Genomic DNA, 17,458 nt, shown 5'->3' with positions numbered 1-17,458 from the left:
CTCAGACCCTGCTGAAGTAGTGGCCGCCTACCCATTCGGAGGGCGAATGGGCGACATCGATTGATTAAATGACCGTCGTCGCTATGGCATCGTGATCACTAATCCCTGCCTCAATACTGACACCGTCAATAAGCCCATAGTAAGGCACAGCAAGGTGAGAAACAATTTTTTTCGATTTTATGGGGACGCATTTAAAAGGAAATCGCCTGATAAAAAAAACAGTCCATTTCCCTAAGCTCACTGTCGTTTAAGAATACGTGAGTTCTGAAGAATTCATTGTGGCCTTGAAAGAATTTCAAGGATAGTTTACTAAACGTTTTGAAGAGGCTGCCAATCTTGCATCTGTTTTCAAACTGTTTACGAGACCATTTGCATTGCAGCTGAAAACTCGCCTGTGCATTTGCAGTGTAATTCCTGTTTAGAAGACCAATTATTCTACCAAATTGAAGAAAGGACAGCACTCTGTCGAAAAATCCGCAATTTATTGCCTATATAGATTTCGGCTATAACATAACCATCACGGTATTAACAAAGTGACATGTAGGTCCCAACGTGTCAGAGCATAACATATGACAAAATGACACCAGCATTTACATGGCAGACACACTTAATGGCTAGTGTCATTTCGTCATATGTCATGCTCTGGTATGTTGGGACCTATATGACTCTTTGGCAATGTACGGATGATGACTATGTTATAGTCGAAATCCATATCTGCCATAAATTACAGATTTTACGACTGACTGCTGTCCTTTCTTCAATCTGATCATTCAACGGTCACTGTGCACGCAAGCAAATTCTTTTACGTTAAAACTGTCCAGGACATCTGTTTTGTTTTCCTCGTGAAGGCCAATGAGGTTGCAAAAATGATAAAATATTTCAATCAACGTATGTGTATATCAAAGGCTTTTTTAGATTATGAAACTAATAACCCACAATCACGTGGTGCCCTGAGTGCGAAAATGTCGTTTAATTCATTCCACGCAGCGCATTATGGTCGCGATGAGAAACAGAGGCGTTCAGTTTGTTCTATTTTGTGTAGCAAGTACTCTGAAGCAAAGTGGCGTAGACATCGAAAAGTTTGTGAACTTTTGCGAGAGGGTGAAATGGGGGATGCTTCGGCACTGATGAGTGATTTGCAGCTGTAGCCATAGCGAAAGCTTCACTCACATGTCAGCTGACTATTTTCACCCATTCTTGCTGCAGATGACCTGATGATTTCAAAGCAAGACACAAATTATCGACAAGCCATATCAGCAGGAAAGAGGCTAGCACTTACACTCCGATTCTTAGCAACTAGTAACAGTTACGCTACCCTCAAGCGTCTATTTCGTATATTACCGGCATCTATTTAGAAGATAATTCCTGAAGAAGGATGTGTAGCGCCATATAAGAATCATTCATGGATTTTATTAATATATAAGCGAGGGATATAATGTCAATAAAATGAAGTGATGTCATGTGAAAACATATAAGATACCAGCTTTATAGGCTATTTGATGACTATTACTTAATTTGTCGGATAGCCAATCTGTAATGCACAGCCAGTCTTTGGCGAGATGCATCTTGGTACCTGAAGAGTTCCCTGGGTCAGTTCATATGGAATATCTTTGTTTTGGTTTAATATGTTTTGAAATTGAGTGTGGGTGTGTTGTTTACAATGCCATCTTTTTAATTTATCGACAGTTGTGCCAGAAGAAAACTTTTTCGAAATGTCAGCTGTAAACAGAAAAGGCATTAGCATTATTTTCAATCAGTTTCGTTTGTTCGGGAAAGTTACAAACTCTGATGTAGCAACTAGTGCTAGATTTAAATCTGTAAAGGCAGCAGTTCTTCGTGAATTCAAGGAAAATTTGGATATTAAGGAGATACCGCTGAAAAAATTGCGCAAGAACGAGGTACTTCGTATAGTTTAGTTACTGTTTGTGTGTTTCACACGTATTCACGATAAACATTCTGATGTGGACTGTGTCAATTGAACAAAAGTTAAACGCCCGTCTTTAAAGACCTATTTATGTCGCTACTTATGACTGTTTACAGGTTTGTAACAACATACTTGTTTGTATTCAACATTTATTTTGCGGCATACGTGTTGTCAAGAAGAAATAACTTTAATAATAATCTGTATTTGAGAATACTACTGCTGTCAGACACACGCTTCGTATTCTTGGACACATTGTTCGGAAGTTTTATACCTCTTTATTTCAGTCACTAACGAACCAACCTTATGTCAAAGTTAGATTTGTTACAGAATAGCGGAGACCATTATTCTTCTTCTTAATACTGCAGTTTTGAATGCGACATCTCTCTTACTCGCAAGCTCAAACGAATTGTTGAAACTGTTGGTTGGTGTTCCAATTACCAATATAGGGTCCTCCATGATCTATAGACATCACAAACAATTCTAGTTTTAGTTTATTTCGGGTTGAGTAACCCTTTTGTAACGTTGGACAAATCAACATTGTTTCTGTTTCTTTGTTGTCATATGTAGTTTCCTTCTCATCTTTTGTGCACTTTCTCCGGGTCGACAGAAGCGTCCGATCCCACGCGTCGGCTTTGACCCGTGACGTAAGGGTGTTGTCTCGTGAGATTTTTTTAAATTTAAAAACACTTATTAATTATTTTAATTATCTGTTTCCTCGAATTTCTGTTTTAGTTTATTATATTTATCTTTCTGATCTGTTCGTTCTATCCCGTGAGATTTTTTTTTAAATAAAAGACAAAAAACACTAATCAGCTACTGAAGCATCTTTATCTTCTATGGGTTGCAGGGGTTACGACCCCTGGGGAGGTGGGTGGGTATTCATGCATGGCTGTCTTCACTTACACGTTGTAGCTACGCAAGGCGTCTAAATTTGTTTATATTTAGTTTGCCTCCCACCCAAAACACGCCATTTCCCGCGCTTGTCCCGTTAGTGTCATTAGGCTTCTTGTGGAAAGTGTGTGTGTTTGTTTTTGTTTCCGTCATATTTGTGACGTCATGGGTCAAAGCAGACGGGTGGGATCGGACGCCTCCGTATTTCCCTTTCTCCCAGTTCTTCCTTTTTGCTGTCCTGAAAGACACTCTTTTCTATTGGTTCTTTAAAAAACGTTCTGTTTCTTATTTTGTCCAAGTTAACTCCTGCACTTTCTATATCTCTTCCTGCTTCTCTCAGCCATGTGATTTTGAATTTGTAATTGTTTACTAAGTCAAAGACCCTTTTTCTTATTCTGTCATTATTCATCCTGGATGTGTGCCCATATAATTTTAATCTTCTTTTTCTCATTACGTCAGTTACTATATCAACTTCCAGATATAATTCTGTTTTAGACCTTAATCGGTATTGTGATTCACTGCTGTGTTTTTGTCATAGTATTTTTCTTTGTTATTTAATGAATATTTTTTACCTGTCTTTGCAGTCAGCACTAAATATTGCCTTCATAAATTAATGAAAATAGGTGGACACGCTCATTTCTGTTACCACAACCTAGAATATTATTATTGTTAGGCAAAAGTAATCTAACCTAAATGTTTTAGCTGTTAACTCTGTAGTTTTTCCCCTTTAAGTTTTCTTCAGTATGTAGACTACCTTTTCAGAGCATTCACACAAGGTTGGCGCCGGTGGCGACACCTACAACGTGCTGACATGAGGAAAGTTTCCAACCGATTTCTCATACACAAACAGCAGTTGACCGGCGTTGCCTGGTGAAACTTTGAACTTGTGATGCCTCGTGTAAGGAGGAGAAATGCGTACCATCACGTATATGACTTTGATAAAGGTCGGATTGTAGCCTATCGCGATTGCGGTTTATCATATCGTGACATTGCTGCTCGCGTTGGTTGAGATTCAATGACTGTTAGCAGAATATGGAATCGGTGGGTTCAGGAGGGTAATACGGAACGCTGTGCTGGATCCCAATGGCCTTGTATCACTAGCAGTCGAGATGACAGGCATCTTGTCCACATGGCTGTAACGGATCGTGGAGCCACATCTCTATCCCTGAGTCAACAGATGGGAACGTTTGCAAGACAGCAACCATCTGCATGAACAGTTCGACAACTTTTGCAGCAGTATGGACTATCAGCTCAGAGACCATGGCTCCAGTTAACCTTGACGTTGCATCACAGACAGGACCGCCTACGATGGTGTACTCAATGATGAACCTGATTGCACGAATGGCAAAATGTCATTTTTTCGGATGAATCCAGGTTCTGTTTACAGCATCATGATGCTCGCATCTGTGTTTGGCGACATCGCAGTGAACGCACATTGGAAGCGTGTATTCATCATCGCCATACTGGCATATCACCCGGCATGATCGTATATGGTGCCATTGGTTACACATCTCTATCACCTCTTGTTCACATTGACGGCACTTTGAACAGTGGACGCTACATTTCAGATGTGTTACGACCCGTGGCTCTACCCTTCATTCGATCCCTGCGAAACCCTACATTTCAGCAGGATAATGCAGGACCACATGTTGCAGGTCCTGTACGGGCCATTCTGGATACAGAAAATGTTCGACTGCTGCCCTGGGCAGCACATTCTCCAGATCTCTCACCAATTGAAAACATCTGGTCAATGGTGGCCGACCAACTGGCTCGTCACAACATGCCAGTCACTACTCTTGATGAGCTGTGGTATCGTGTTGAAGCTGCGTGGGCAGCTGTACCTGTACACGCCATCCAAGCTCTGTTTGACTCAATTCCCAGGCGTATCAAGGCCGTTATGATGGCTGGAGGTGGTTGTTCTGGGTACCTATTTCTCAGGATCTATGCACCCAAATTGCGTGAAAATGTAATTACATGTCAGTTCTAGTATAATATATTTGTCCAATGAATACCCGTTTATCATCTGCATTTCTTCTTTGTGTAGCAATTTTAATAGCCAGTAGTGTACCATTGTTGCAGCTAATCTTGATGCAGCAACACTGGAGACGGGAGTGGCACGATAGCTTTTCAGATGAGTCCCATGATACATTGTCATGATGGACATATCAATGTGTGGGAGCACCAAAGAAAACTGATCTTGCCAGACTGTATTCATCATCAGTATGTCGATCTAATACCTGGTGTTAGGTATGGGGTGTCATTGGGTGCAAAACAAAATGGCCTCTGGTTCAGATATCCAGTAACTTGGGGGCAAGTGTTATGATACACATTAGTACTTATGGTTGTACTCTATCTTTGACGCCTGTATGACATTACCTTTCGACATTATAACAGAAGATCATATGTTGCCCACCTACATTCATACACCTGGTCAGCCTGTATCTCAGATCCCTCACTCATTGAAAACATATGTTCATTGGCTACTGAGACACTCCCAGGCCACCACTTGGCAGCCATTATGATTAATGAAGTCTGACATATAGTGCAAGCAGCGTGGAATGATGTACATGTATTTGTCTTCGAATATCTGTCATCAAAGGTCAGTTCAACATCATGACCAGCTGAGTTAGAGCTGTTGTTAGTTCCAGACGTTGCAGCTCTTTGTACGAAATGTCACACTTTATATACCCTCAAACTCCCAGAAAATTAATTATGTTACCTTCCTACTACAGTACGTTGTATACACACAAGTAAAATTTAGTTATCTGCTATCCTTCCTTGTATTGCAGTTCTGATGGCCAGCAGTTTTACTGTCTCAGGATATTGTACTGTTACTGCTTTTTGAAGTTTTCTAATCACTCTCTTGCAAATGACACCATGAGCTTCCTGTGTAAAGTGCGACATCAGGAAAATTATTGTCACGTAGTAAGTGCACAGGATCACTGGACTTTTTCTGTGTGACAGAGTGTATCAACTGTACAACTGATTCTTGCTCGTTCTAGCACACTGTCCACCATGATTTCATGAGCTAAGCAAATGAAGAGATGTAGCTCGTTTAAACGTAAAAAGTAGGACAGGAGGGGGATTGCATGGAATGAATGCAGGTCACCGGAGGCATCCCATCCCACCTGTCTGCTTTGACCCGTGACATCATTACTGCGCAAAATTTAATTTATGAGTTGGTTGTTTTTGTAGATGTCGTCTTGTGGTTGATGGTATCCTCTGGATTTTTTTTTGTGTGTGTGTGTGTGTGTGTGTGTGGTGTGTGTGTGTGTGTGTGTGTGTGTGTGTGTGTGTGTGTGTGTGTGTGTGTGTGGAGAGAGAGAGAGAGAGAGAGAGAGAGAGAGAGGTGGCTAACCTAGTGCTTAGGGCCGGAATTTGTGGTAAATAGTCATTTTTTTGGGTCTACTGTTCCCGAGTTGTGATGTTTTATTTGTCGTTTTGTGTTGTTTGGGATCATGGTGTGCGTATTTATATGTTTATATTTAGCTTTTCCCCACCCGAAAACCCCTAGTTTGTCTCATTTGTCCTGTTAGTTTGACTATATTTTTGGAGGGAGATGTTATTGTTGTATTTCTATGTATTTTCTTGTTTGTTGTCATGTTTAGGTATTGGCGTTTTAGGTACCTTATTGGAGATGCTGAGAATGGTCATTTCTGCCATATTGATGATGTCATAGGTCTAAGCAGACCGGTTGAATTGGATGCTTCTGTAATCCCATGAATGCTCCCATGACTTGTCATACAAATATCAACATGTGTTTATTGTCTTTGCAGTGAATTTTAGGTGGCACTGAAACTTAAAGGTTTGTTTACTTTACTTACTTTCACTGTGTTATGTCCTATGGTACCATATTTTGGGGGAACTCTGTACTCTCATTAAGAAGTTTCTTATCCCACAAAAGAATGGTCAAGTAGACATGCAGTGTCAATTAGCACTCTTCAAGTAGGCCGTTGTTCTGGCATCATGGAATCCTAATTCTGCTATCCCTGTACATACACTCCATCATGAGATATGTTATTGCCAGTGTTGACTCACACAGAACAAACTGCAGTATTCATTTCATGAACACCAAATGGAAAAACGATTTTCACCTGGATTAAACTTTCTTGAGTATTGTACAGTATGCACTAGTCAACAGATATAGCTAAACTTTACTGACAGCTGACAGCCCTTTGTAAAGTTTTACCACAGGTTTTATTTTCAGTACACTTCCAGCACAACTGGGGGGGGGGGGGGGGGAGGGATCAGTCAGAAGACTTAAGTTGGAAGATTTCCTTGTGGCACACTCCTCTTTTGTAAGGGCTTCCTCACAGTAGTTGAAAAATTCTTTCTGTAATGTTTTATTTATTCTTATACTCTGTCATAATGTTTTTTCTGTTTTAGTAATACTTTTTTATAATTTTTCCAATGAACATTCTCTAAGCTATGAAGTAGACTGGCTTGCATGGACCCACAGAACTTGCTAAATAAATAAAATAAAATTAATTTGAATGGCACAGAAACATATAGTGATTGCCTCTTCTGAAAGTATACAATATGTCTGCACCGTTTCTGTTATGACTTCCATTTGTCATTAACTACAGAAATTATTCAAAGAAGATACAACTTTTCTAGCTGTTCAAATGAATTCACAGTTGCGAATAAGTAATGTAGCACTTGACACAGTCAGGTCAATTAAATATTTGGGCGTAACATTGCAGAGCGATATGAAGTGGGACAAGCATGTAATGGCAGTTGTGGGGAAGGCGGATAGTCGTCTTCGGTTCATTGGTAAAATTTTGGGAAGATGTGGTTCATCTGTAAAGGAGACCGCTTATAAAACACTAATACGACCTATTCTTTATTACTGCTTGAGCGTTTGGGATCCCTATCAGGTTGGATTGAGGGAGGACATAGAAGCAATTCAGAGGTGGGCTGCTAGATTTGTTACTGGTAGATTTGATCATCACGCGAGTGTTACGGAAATGCTTCAGGAACTCGGGTGGGAGTCTCTAGAGGAAAGGAGGCGTTCTTTTCGTGGATCGCTACTGAGGAAATTTAGAGAACCAGCATTTGAGCCTGACTGCAGTATAATTTTACTGCCACCAACTTACATTTCGCAGAAAGACCACAAAGATAAGATAAGAGAGATTAGGGCTCGTACAGAGGCATATAAGCAGTCATTTTTCCCTCGTTCTGTTTGGGAGTGGAACAGGGAGAGAAGATGATAGTTGTGGTACGAGGTACCCTCTGCCACCTCGCACCGTATGGTGGATTGCGGAGTATGTATGTAGATGTAGATGTAGACTACCATCAGCTATAGAATGGAATGACAACAATGAAAATCTGTGCTGGATCGGGACTCAAACCCGGATTTCCCACTTATCGCGAGCGGTCGCCTTACCATTTGGCTATCCGTGCATGACTCACGGCCAGACCCAAACCTCTGTATGTCGTCAGCTTTGGGACTACGCAGTAGTTGGTATCTGGGTTGATAATGAAATATCGGACACAAATACACTTCATTGGAGACAATAATAACATGACCATTTTTCATTTAAAAATCTGTGTCACAGTTAAATAATTGCATATTTTAGTCCTACCCTAACATCATCGGTCTCAAATCTGCACTAACTACAAAGAATAGGAAAAAAGGGTATTTGTTTGTTACAAATTTTACTATGCCATATAATCATGGCATTTGTTCCGTGACAGTAATTAACTTTGTAGCCATGAATTCAACAATAGACCAGGTTTTGTAGTATTCTCTAGAAAATAATACATTCACTCCAAATAGTCCTAGAAACTGTGAATCAACTCGAACACTTCTGCAGTAGTTTCCACTGCTGTTTGAGGCATAAAACTTAACCAGATATCACCGTAAAAGATGTAGGTAGGATTCATGTCATTTTAATGTATAAGCTAAGATGCTGAACTCTCATTGATTGCATGCGCTTATAAAGTGTTTTTACTATGCTGTTTAGTCACATTAATGTGACCACCCTTTCAAAAGCGTAAGTAACCACCTTTTGCAGCACTGACCACTGTGAGATGTGCAGGAAGAGAGCCAATGAGGTTCTGTAAGGTACTAACAGGGATGTGGAGCCATGCCGACTCTAGCACCATGGCCAGCTGCAGTAGCTCATTTGATGATCCGTGGTGCATACAGCCCGATTGAGGTGGTCTCACAGTTTCTTGATTGGGCTTATATCTAGGAAGTTTGTTTGCTGGGGGAGTATGGTAAACTCATCCTGGTGCTTTTCTAACCATATATGTAGACTGAGAGCTGCAATATGATACATTGTCCTTCTGGTAAATGCCATGATGCTGAGGAAACACAAACTGCATGTAGGGGTGGAATGGTCCTCAAGGAAAGGGGCATAATTCTGTTGATCCATTGTGCCTTGCAGAATGATGGGATCACCCTGGGAATGCCCCAAAACATTCCCCAGACCATAATGCTGCCTCCTCCAGATTGGACCCTTCTGTCGACTGTTGCAGGGTGTTTACTTTCAGACATTCCATGCAGTACATGCCAATGGCCATCTGTCCGATGGAGCATAAAATATGTTTCATCTGAAAAGGCCACTTGTTGCTACTCAGTGGATGTCCAGTTGCATTATTGGCTTGCAAATTACAGGGTTTGTCACCGATGTACAGCAGTCAGCATAGGTGCATGAACCAGGCATCAGTCATTGAGGAGACACTTTTGGTAGCCATTAGGTTCATCAGGGTAATCAGTTGCACATCTATTCACCTGTAGACATCTCCACAGCTGTCATTCACCCATGTCATATAGGGGCAGTGTGCATCACAGTTGTCTTGGTGCCAGTTTTGAGTAGTGCCATTTTGCCATGCATGGTTTTCTTTAGCCACGGAATCACAGGAACAGTATAAGAACTTAGATGTTTTGAAAATGCTTCCATTCAACACCCAAAAGATAATGATAATGTCCTCTTGGACATCAGATAAATCTCTCTGTTTCCACATTACAACAGGTGCACTGTTTTCTGCATCCCCCAACAAGCATTATGTAAGCTCTGCTGCTAGTGCTGCCAGCAACTGTCTGTGAGTGGTTGTTGCACATTGACTTCAAACAGGCACTAGTCACATTAATATGACCGGACCATGTATATATTTGTCTGTAATCCATATATCACATGGTGTAGGGTATTTCCTGGACCACTGTCACTCTTGACGCCTCTTGTTCCAATTGCAAATTGTGTACAAAAAGGGCTGTTGGTAAGCTTTCATATGAGCTTAAATCTCTCCAATCTTACCCTCATGGTCTTTTTGTGAGGTATATATATGAGAAAACATATGTTGGCTGACTCTTCTGTTAACATATGTGTCAACCAATTTTTGCGATACCACCCCTCAGCTTTGATCCCTAATGTATCTGTGTTGTATTTTGTGATGGCATTCAAGTGCAGCATCTTTGAAATGGATCTTGTTTGCAGAGGGCTTGTTGGAGGCAGCGGTGGCACACTGTAGTGTTGGATATTTATGTTTCTAATTTCTTTGTGGGTGATGTTTTTGTGGCATTGAACTTTTTGCTGTGTAGTATTTGGTGTTTTTGAAGGTGGTGGTTGTTGTTGTTGGCTTGTCAGTGAGTTGTTTTTGAATCTCGTTAGTTATTGGCTACCAATTTGTCTTCAGTTTTGGACCTGTTAGATCATGTGAAATTTCATCATTTGAGGAATTTAATTTTGCGTGTTTTTCGTTCGTTGCTAGGTACGGATCTGACAATTAAATTTAACAGTTGTTTGTTACTGGCTGCAGTGGATGAGGATGTGGCTGCAACTATAAAATTTCTACAGTTATCAGGCCTCTTCGTGGGGTGTATGAGATGTCATCCATGTGGTGAATTTGTGAAGTTAACAAGTTCCTGCTTCTTGAACTAGGGACCAGAACATGTTTTGGTGCTGTTGTGATAACATTTGGAGCTCGATTATGAGGGGTTCTTGGGTTGAGCAATCTAGGCTGTCCATACAGTATATTGTTTTTCTAATGTATCATTGGTGTTATTGTCTGTCTGTCTGGTTATGTTTGCATAAGACTGGTGTGAGTGGTAGATGTGTCTTAGATTGCTGGCCATGGTGGCCGAGCAGCTCTAGGCGCTTCAGTCTGGAACCGCGTGACTGCTACGGTCGCAGGTTCGAATCCTGCCTCGGGCATGGTTGTGTGTGATGTCCTTAGGTTAGTTATGTTTAAGTAGTTCTAAATTCTAGGGGACTGCTGACCTCAGAAGTTAAGTCCCATAGTGCTCAGAGTCATTTGAACCATTTGTCTTAGATTAGTATTCTGGGAAGATGGGGGTTGGCTATCAGTTGGTGGGTGGGCAGTGTTCAGGGGAGGTGTTGTTAGTGTGGTGCGAGTTTTAGAAATAGTTATTTGTGTGTGTGTGTGTGTGTGTGTGTGTGTGTGTGTGTGTGAGAGAGAGAGAGAGAGAGAGAGAGAGAGAGAGAGAGAGAGAGAGAGAGAGAGCGGGGGATACGAGCAGCCTAGATTAATTTGGCAGCTGACTGAGGCTTTTAAGTTCATTCTCATGTTGTTTTTGGTCTTTGTTGTAAGGCTGTAGTGGGTCTGTTTACGTGTGTAATTGTTTTTTTGAGTTGTGAGTGTCGTGATTTATGTTGGACTAGTTTATAGTTTTGAGGTTTGGGTTGGCAGTTGAACTTCGTAATTATGAGGGTTGGAACTTAAATAGTGGCAACTATTTATTCACAACCAATACAAAAGAGTTACATGTTTGCACCTGTTGCTGTTCTTCAAAGTAGTCACCAGCGTTGTGTAGAACCCATTGCCAGCGATGTGGAAGGCGTAGTATACCATTAGCAGGGCCTGTTCTATTGTTGGTGCGACTGGAGCAGTCTACTGCCTGTCAAATCTTTGGAACAGTTCTGAAGCGAATGCCACAATGTGGTTCCTTCATCTTCGGAATCAAATCAAAGTCACAAGGGCTTAAGTCTGGGGAGTATGGTGGATGGTACAGTAGTTCCCAGTCCCATCGACCGGACAGAGCAGCCACAGCTTGCGCTGTATCCGCCTGCGCATTGTCATGCAAAATGATGGGTGGGTTGTACAGAAAGTGTCGCCGCTTCTTTCGCAAAGCTGGTCAAAGGTGATGTTCCAAAAACGAACAGTAATACTTTGCATTGACGGTCTGCCATGGAGGAACGTAATGCTTTAGGATAACACCATCTGAGTTGTACACAAGAATGACCATAACTTTAGTCTGCTCCATTCTCACTATCAACAGAACAGGCTCTGCTAACAGTATACTACGCCTTCCATATCACTGGCAATGGGTTCTACACAACGCTGCTGACTACTTTGAAGGACAGTAACAGGTGCAAACATGTAACTCTTTTGTGTTGGTTGTGAATAAATAGTTGCCACTATTTAAGTTCCAACCCTCATATTAGCTTATATTCGTGAGTATCGTGAATTGTGGTCTGGAGTTATAGGTATTTGGGGGTTGGTAGTATAGTGAATTTTGGTTGAGCTGTATTGGGATTCATCAGACCATGCTACAACTGTTGCTACAGCTGCTATGCCAATGTCCAGTGCCAGTGGTCGTGTGCCCATTTCAGTTGTATTTGCGTGTCATAGTGTTATCATTGGGACTTATATTGGTCATTGGCTGTGGAGGCCCATCATTAGGAGTGTTCGGTGCACTGTGTTTTCAGACACACTTTTGCTCTGCCCAGCATTAAAGTCTGATGTTAATTCCATCGCAGTTCACTGCCTTTCCTGTTTTACCAGTCTGCCTAGCCTATGATCTCAGACATCTGTAATGAGGTGTGGCCACCTAACCGCACAATGTCTGGACGTCGTTTCACCGTGTGCTGAAGACATTTACCACAGTACTCCTTCAACACCCGACATGTCATGCATTTTCCAAAATGCTCATGCCAAGCCTCTGGATCATCACAACCTGCCCTCAGTCAAACTCAGATAGAGCATTCTACACATGGACAACACTCTTACTAATATTACATACACCGTGCATTTGTCCAGCTAGCATTCATTCCTCGCCAGGTGACACAGCTATCACCTGGACAGGTTTATATCGACATTACGTCGGTGGTCATAATGTTCTGGCTGATCAGTATAGTTTGTTTGCTCCCACCCATAACCCTCAATTCTTCCACTTGCCCCATTTGTTTCATGTTATTTCTGCAGTTAAATACGTTTCATGTAGTTTCTGTCTGTTCATGTGTGTAATGTGTAACGTTGTGGTCAGTGTATTGTGTAAGCTTTAAGTAGGGCATCTGCCATCTTGCTGACATCATGAGTCATAGCCAACCATCCTTCCATGAGCAACACTTCTCCTTTAATCATTATCACTGGATTTGAATGAACATCACCATGATGCTTTCATGCTCACCAAACAAACCTGTTGTGAAATGTGCTGCAGTTTTTTTTATCTTGTCTGTTTCCTCAGTCACTCCTACTGGGTGGGCTGCCAGACTGAGAAACAATACTCGAAAAGGAATTGAATGAAGATTTTGTGGGTGAATTACACTTTGTGGAGATTATTCCAGTGACTGGCTAACATCTGCCTTTCTAATGATTATTTTTATGTGATCGTTCCATTTTACATCTGTCCATATGCTTATACCCAGATATTTAATGGATGCTTGGCAATCGTATTATCATGCAGTAAGTTTTTTGCTTGTGCAGTTCTCTGCTGTTATTCCTCCATTTTGCTACTATTTTCTTGCATTGTAACTTCTCTATGTACAACAGCCTCATGGGATTCCAGGATTATCCATTAGGTCATTTATGTATATTGTGAACAGTAATTGCCCTATAATACTTCCTTTGAATGTGCCCAAAACTGTTTCTACATTTGAAGGCTTGTCTCCATTAAGAATGGCATTACAAGACATTGTGGAAATACGCTGAAGACCCAAAGAAACTGGTACACCTGCATAGTATCGTGTAGAGCCCCTGCGAACACGCACAAGTGCCGCAACACAACATGGAATGGACTCGACTAATGTCTGAAGTAATGCCGGATGCAATTGACACCATGAATCCTTCGGGGCTGTCCGTAAATCTGTAAGAGTACGAGGAAGTGGAGCTCTGTTCTGAGCAACACATTGCAAGACCTCCCATGATATGCTCACTAATGTTCATGTCTGGAGAGTTTGGTGGCCAGTGGAAGTGTTTAAACTCAGAAGAGTTTTCCGGGACCCACTCTGTAGCAATTCTGGATGTATGGGGTGTCACATTGTCCTGCTGGAATTGCGTAAGTCCACCGGATGCACAATGGGTATGAATGGATGCAGGTGATCAGACAGGATGCTTACATATGTGTCACCTGTAAGTCATATCTAGATGTATCATGGGTCCCATATCACTCCAACAGTACACAAACCACACCATTATAGAACCTGCACCAGCTTGAACAGTCCCCTGCTGACATGCAGGGTCCATGGATTCATGAGGTTGTCTCCATAAGCGTACACATCCATCTGCTCAATACAATTTGAAATTAGACTTGTCCGACCAGGCGTACACATCCATCTGCTCAATACAATTTGAAATTAGACTTGTCCGACCAGGCGTACACATCCATCTGCTCAATACAATTTGAAATGAGACTTGTCTGACCAGGCAACATGTTTCCAGTCATCAACAGTCCAATGTCCATGTTAACAGGCCCAGCCGAGGTGTAAAGCTTTGTGTTGTGCAGTCATCAAGAGTACACAAGTAGGCCTTCAGCTCCGAAAGCCCATATCGATAATGTTTCGTTGAATGGTTCACATGTTGACACTTGTTGATGGCCCAGCATTGAAATCTGCAGCAATTTGCGGAAGGGTTGCACTTCTGTCATGTGGAATGATTCTTTTCGGTCATCGCTGGTCCCATTCTTGAAGGATGTCGAAGATTTGATGTTTTACTCGATCCCTGATATTCATAGTACACTCGTGAAATGGTTGTACGAGAAAATTCCCACTTCATCGCTACCTCGGAGATGTTGTGTCCCATCGCTTGTGTGCCGACTGTAAGACCATGTTCAAACTCACTTAAATTTTGATAACCTGCCATTGTAGCAGCTGTAATAACCATTTGACATAATAAGTTACATTTGATGCCGTTACATAGGTTACTCTTACTAGTTTTTTTTAAGACCACTTTTCGTTAGTAAAGCTCAATGTGTGCTCCCTTGGTAGCTCGGAGAATGTCGAGGCGGTATTCCAGTTCCCGCCATGTGTTTCATAACACGTGTTCTGTCACAGTATCCACAGCAGCTTATATTCTAGCCTTCAGTTCGTCGACATCAGCAACTTGTGTGACAAAGACTCTGTCCTTGATATAGCCCCAGAAAAAAAAAGTCAAGGGGCGTAATGCCTGGAGAGTGGGGTGGCCAGGGTGTTGGACCGTTCCTTCCAATCCGATCCGGACATTACTCCCCTCTCCAGACATTATGCCCCTTGATTACTTTTTTTCTTGTGCCATATCAAGGACAGAGTCTTCGTCACACCAGTTGCTGACGTCGACGAACTGAAGGCTTGGATACTAGCTGCTGTGGGTTTTGACAGGACACATGTTACGAATCATCTAGCGGGAACTGGAATACCACCTCGACATTCTCCGAGCTACCAAGGGAGCACACGTTGAGGTTTACTAACATAAGTAGTCTTAAAAAAAAACTAGTAACAGTAACCTATGTAACGGCATCAAATGTAAATTATTGTGTCAAACGGTTATTCTGTAGTAAATTGTTATAATCAGGGTAAGACTTTGTGCTCACCCTGTATAATGAAACTATATGGATGCAAAAACCTTTTCAAGTCTGAAACATGTAGGATGTGTACGTGCAGACCAAAATGATGAATGACAGTTTTCATTCATCTCTTCAGTCCATATATATACATCATAAATGTTAGCGACATGAGAAGGTATCTGGAACCATATATACAGAGTGGTCCATTGATCGTGACCGGGCCAAATATCTTACGAAATAAGCGTCAAACGAAAAAACTACAACGAACAAAACTTGTCTAGCTTGAAGGGGGAAACCAGACACCGCTATGGTTGGCCCGCTAGATGGCGCTGCCATAGGTCAAACGGATATCAACTGTGTTTTTTAAAATAGAAACCCCCATTTTTTATTACATATTCGTGTAGTACGTAAAGAAATATGAATGTTTTAGTTGGATCACTTTTTTCGCTTTGTGATAGATGGCGCTGTAATAGTCACAAACATATGGCTCACAATTTTAGATGAACAGTTGGTAACAGGTAGGTTTTTTAAATTAAAATACAGAACGTAGGTACGTTTGAACATTTTATTTTGGTTGTTCCAATGTGATACATGTACCTTGTGAACTTATCATTCCTGAGAACGCGTGCTGTTACAGCGTGATTACCTGTAAATACCACATTAATGCAATAAATGCTCAAAACGATGTCCGTCAACCTCAATGCATTTTGCAGTATGTGTAACGACATTCCTCTCAACAGCGAGTAGTTCGCCTTCCGTAATGTTCGCACATGCATTGACAATGCACTGACGCATGTTGTCAGACGTTGTCGGTGGATCATGATAGCAATATCCTTCAACTTTCCCCACAGAAAGAAATCCGGGGATGTCAGATCCGGTGAACGTGTGCGCCATGGTATGATGCTTCGACAACTAATCCACCTGTCATGAAATATGCTATTCAATACTGCTTCAACCGCACGCGAGCTATGTGCCGGACATCCATCATGTTGGTTGGTAGTACATCGCCATTCTGTCATGCAGTGAAACATCTTGTAGTAACATTGGTAGAACATTACGTAGGAAATCAGCATACATTGCATCATTTAGATTGCCATAGATAAAAAGGGGTGGTCAATTATCCTTCCTCCCATAATGCCGCACCCCCGCCAAGGTCACTGATGTTCCACTTGTCGCACCCATCGTGGATTTTCCATTACCCAATAGTGGATATTATGCTGGTTCACGTCACTGCTGTTGGTGAATGACTCTTTGTCGCTAAATAGAACACGTGCAAAAAATCTGTCATTGTCCCGTAATTTCTCTTGTGCCCAGTGGCAGAACTTTACACGATGTTCAAATTCGTCGCAATGCAATTCCTGGTGCATATAAATATGGTACGGATGCAATTGATGTTGATGTAGCATTCTCAACACCAATGTTTTCGAGATTTCCGGTTCTCATGCAATTTGTCTGCTACTGATGTGCGGATTAGCCCCGACAGCAGCTAAAACACCTGCTTGGGCATCATCATTTGTTGCATTTGTTGCAGGTCGTGGTTGACGTTTCACATGTGGCTGTCCGTTGGGCATTTTGATCACAAAATAAGCATCAAACGAAAAAACTATAAAGAACGAAACTTGTCTAGCTTGAAGGGGGAAATCAGATGGTGCTATGATTGGCCCGCTAGATCGCACTGCCATGGGTCAAACGGATATCAACTGCATTTTTAAAAATAGAAACCCCCATTTTTTATTACATATTCCTGAAGTACGTAAAGAAATATGAATGTTTTAGTTGGACCACTTTTTTCGCTTTGTGATAGATGACGCTGTAATAGTCACAAACGTATAAGTATGTCGTATCACGTAACATTCCGCCAGTCGGACGGTATTTGCTTCGTGATACATTACCCCTGTTAAAATGGACCATTTACCAAT

General features: G+C 41.6%; 1 protein-coding gene across 1 annotated transcript in view; it reads left to right on the top strand.

Annotated features, from left to right (window-relative positions):
* The first annotated feature begins 1,633 nt into the window (after positions 1-1,633).
* Positions 1,634-17,458, top strand: part of LOC124723132 (quinone oxidoreductase-like protein 2 homolog) — a 47,840-nt gene continuing 32,015 nt past the window's right edge. The window contains exon 1 of the mRNA XM_047248320.1: positions 1,634-1,898. Coding sequence (XP_047104276.1) covers positions 1,713-1,898 — 186 coding nt within the window. The 5' untranslated portion in view covers positions 1,634-1,712. The remainder of the gene's footprint in view (positions 1,899-17,458) is intronic.

This window comes from Schistocerca piceifrons, chromosome X (genome assembly GCF_021461385.2).
Source record: "Schistocerca piceifrons isolate TAMUIC-IGC-003096 chromosome X, iqSchPice1.1, whole genome shotgun sequence".
Lineage (NCBI taxonomy): Eukaryota > Metazoa > Arthropoda > Insecta > Orthoptera > Acrididae > Schistocerca > Schistocerca piceifrons.
The sequence above is the reverse complement of the archived record's forward strand: the minus strand, read 5'-3'. Positions and strand labels throughout refer to the sequence as shown.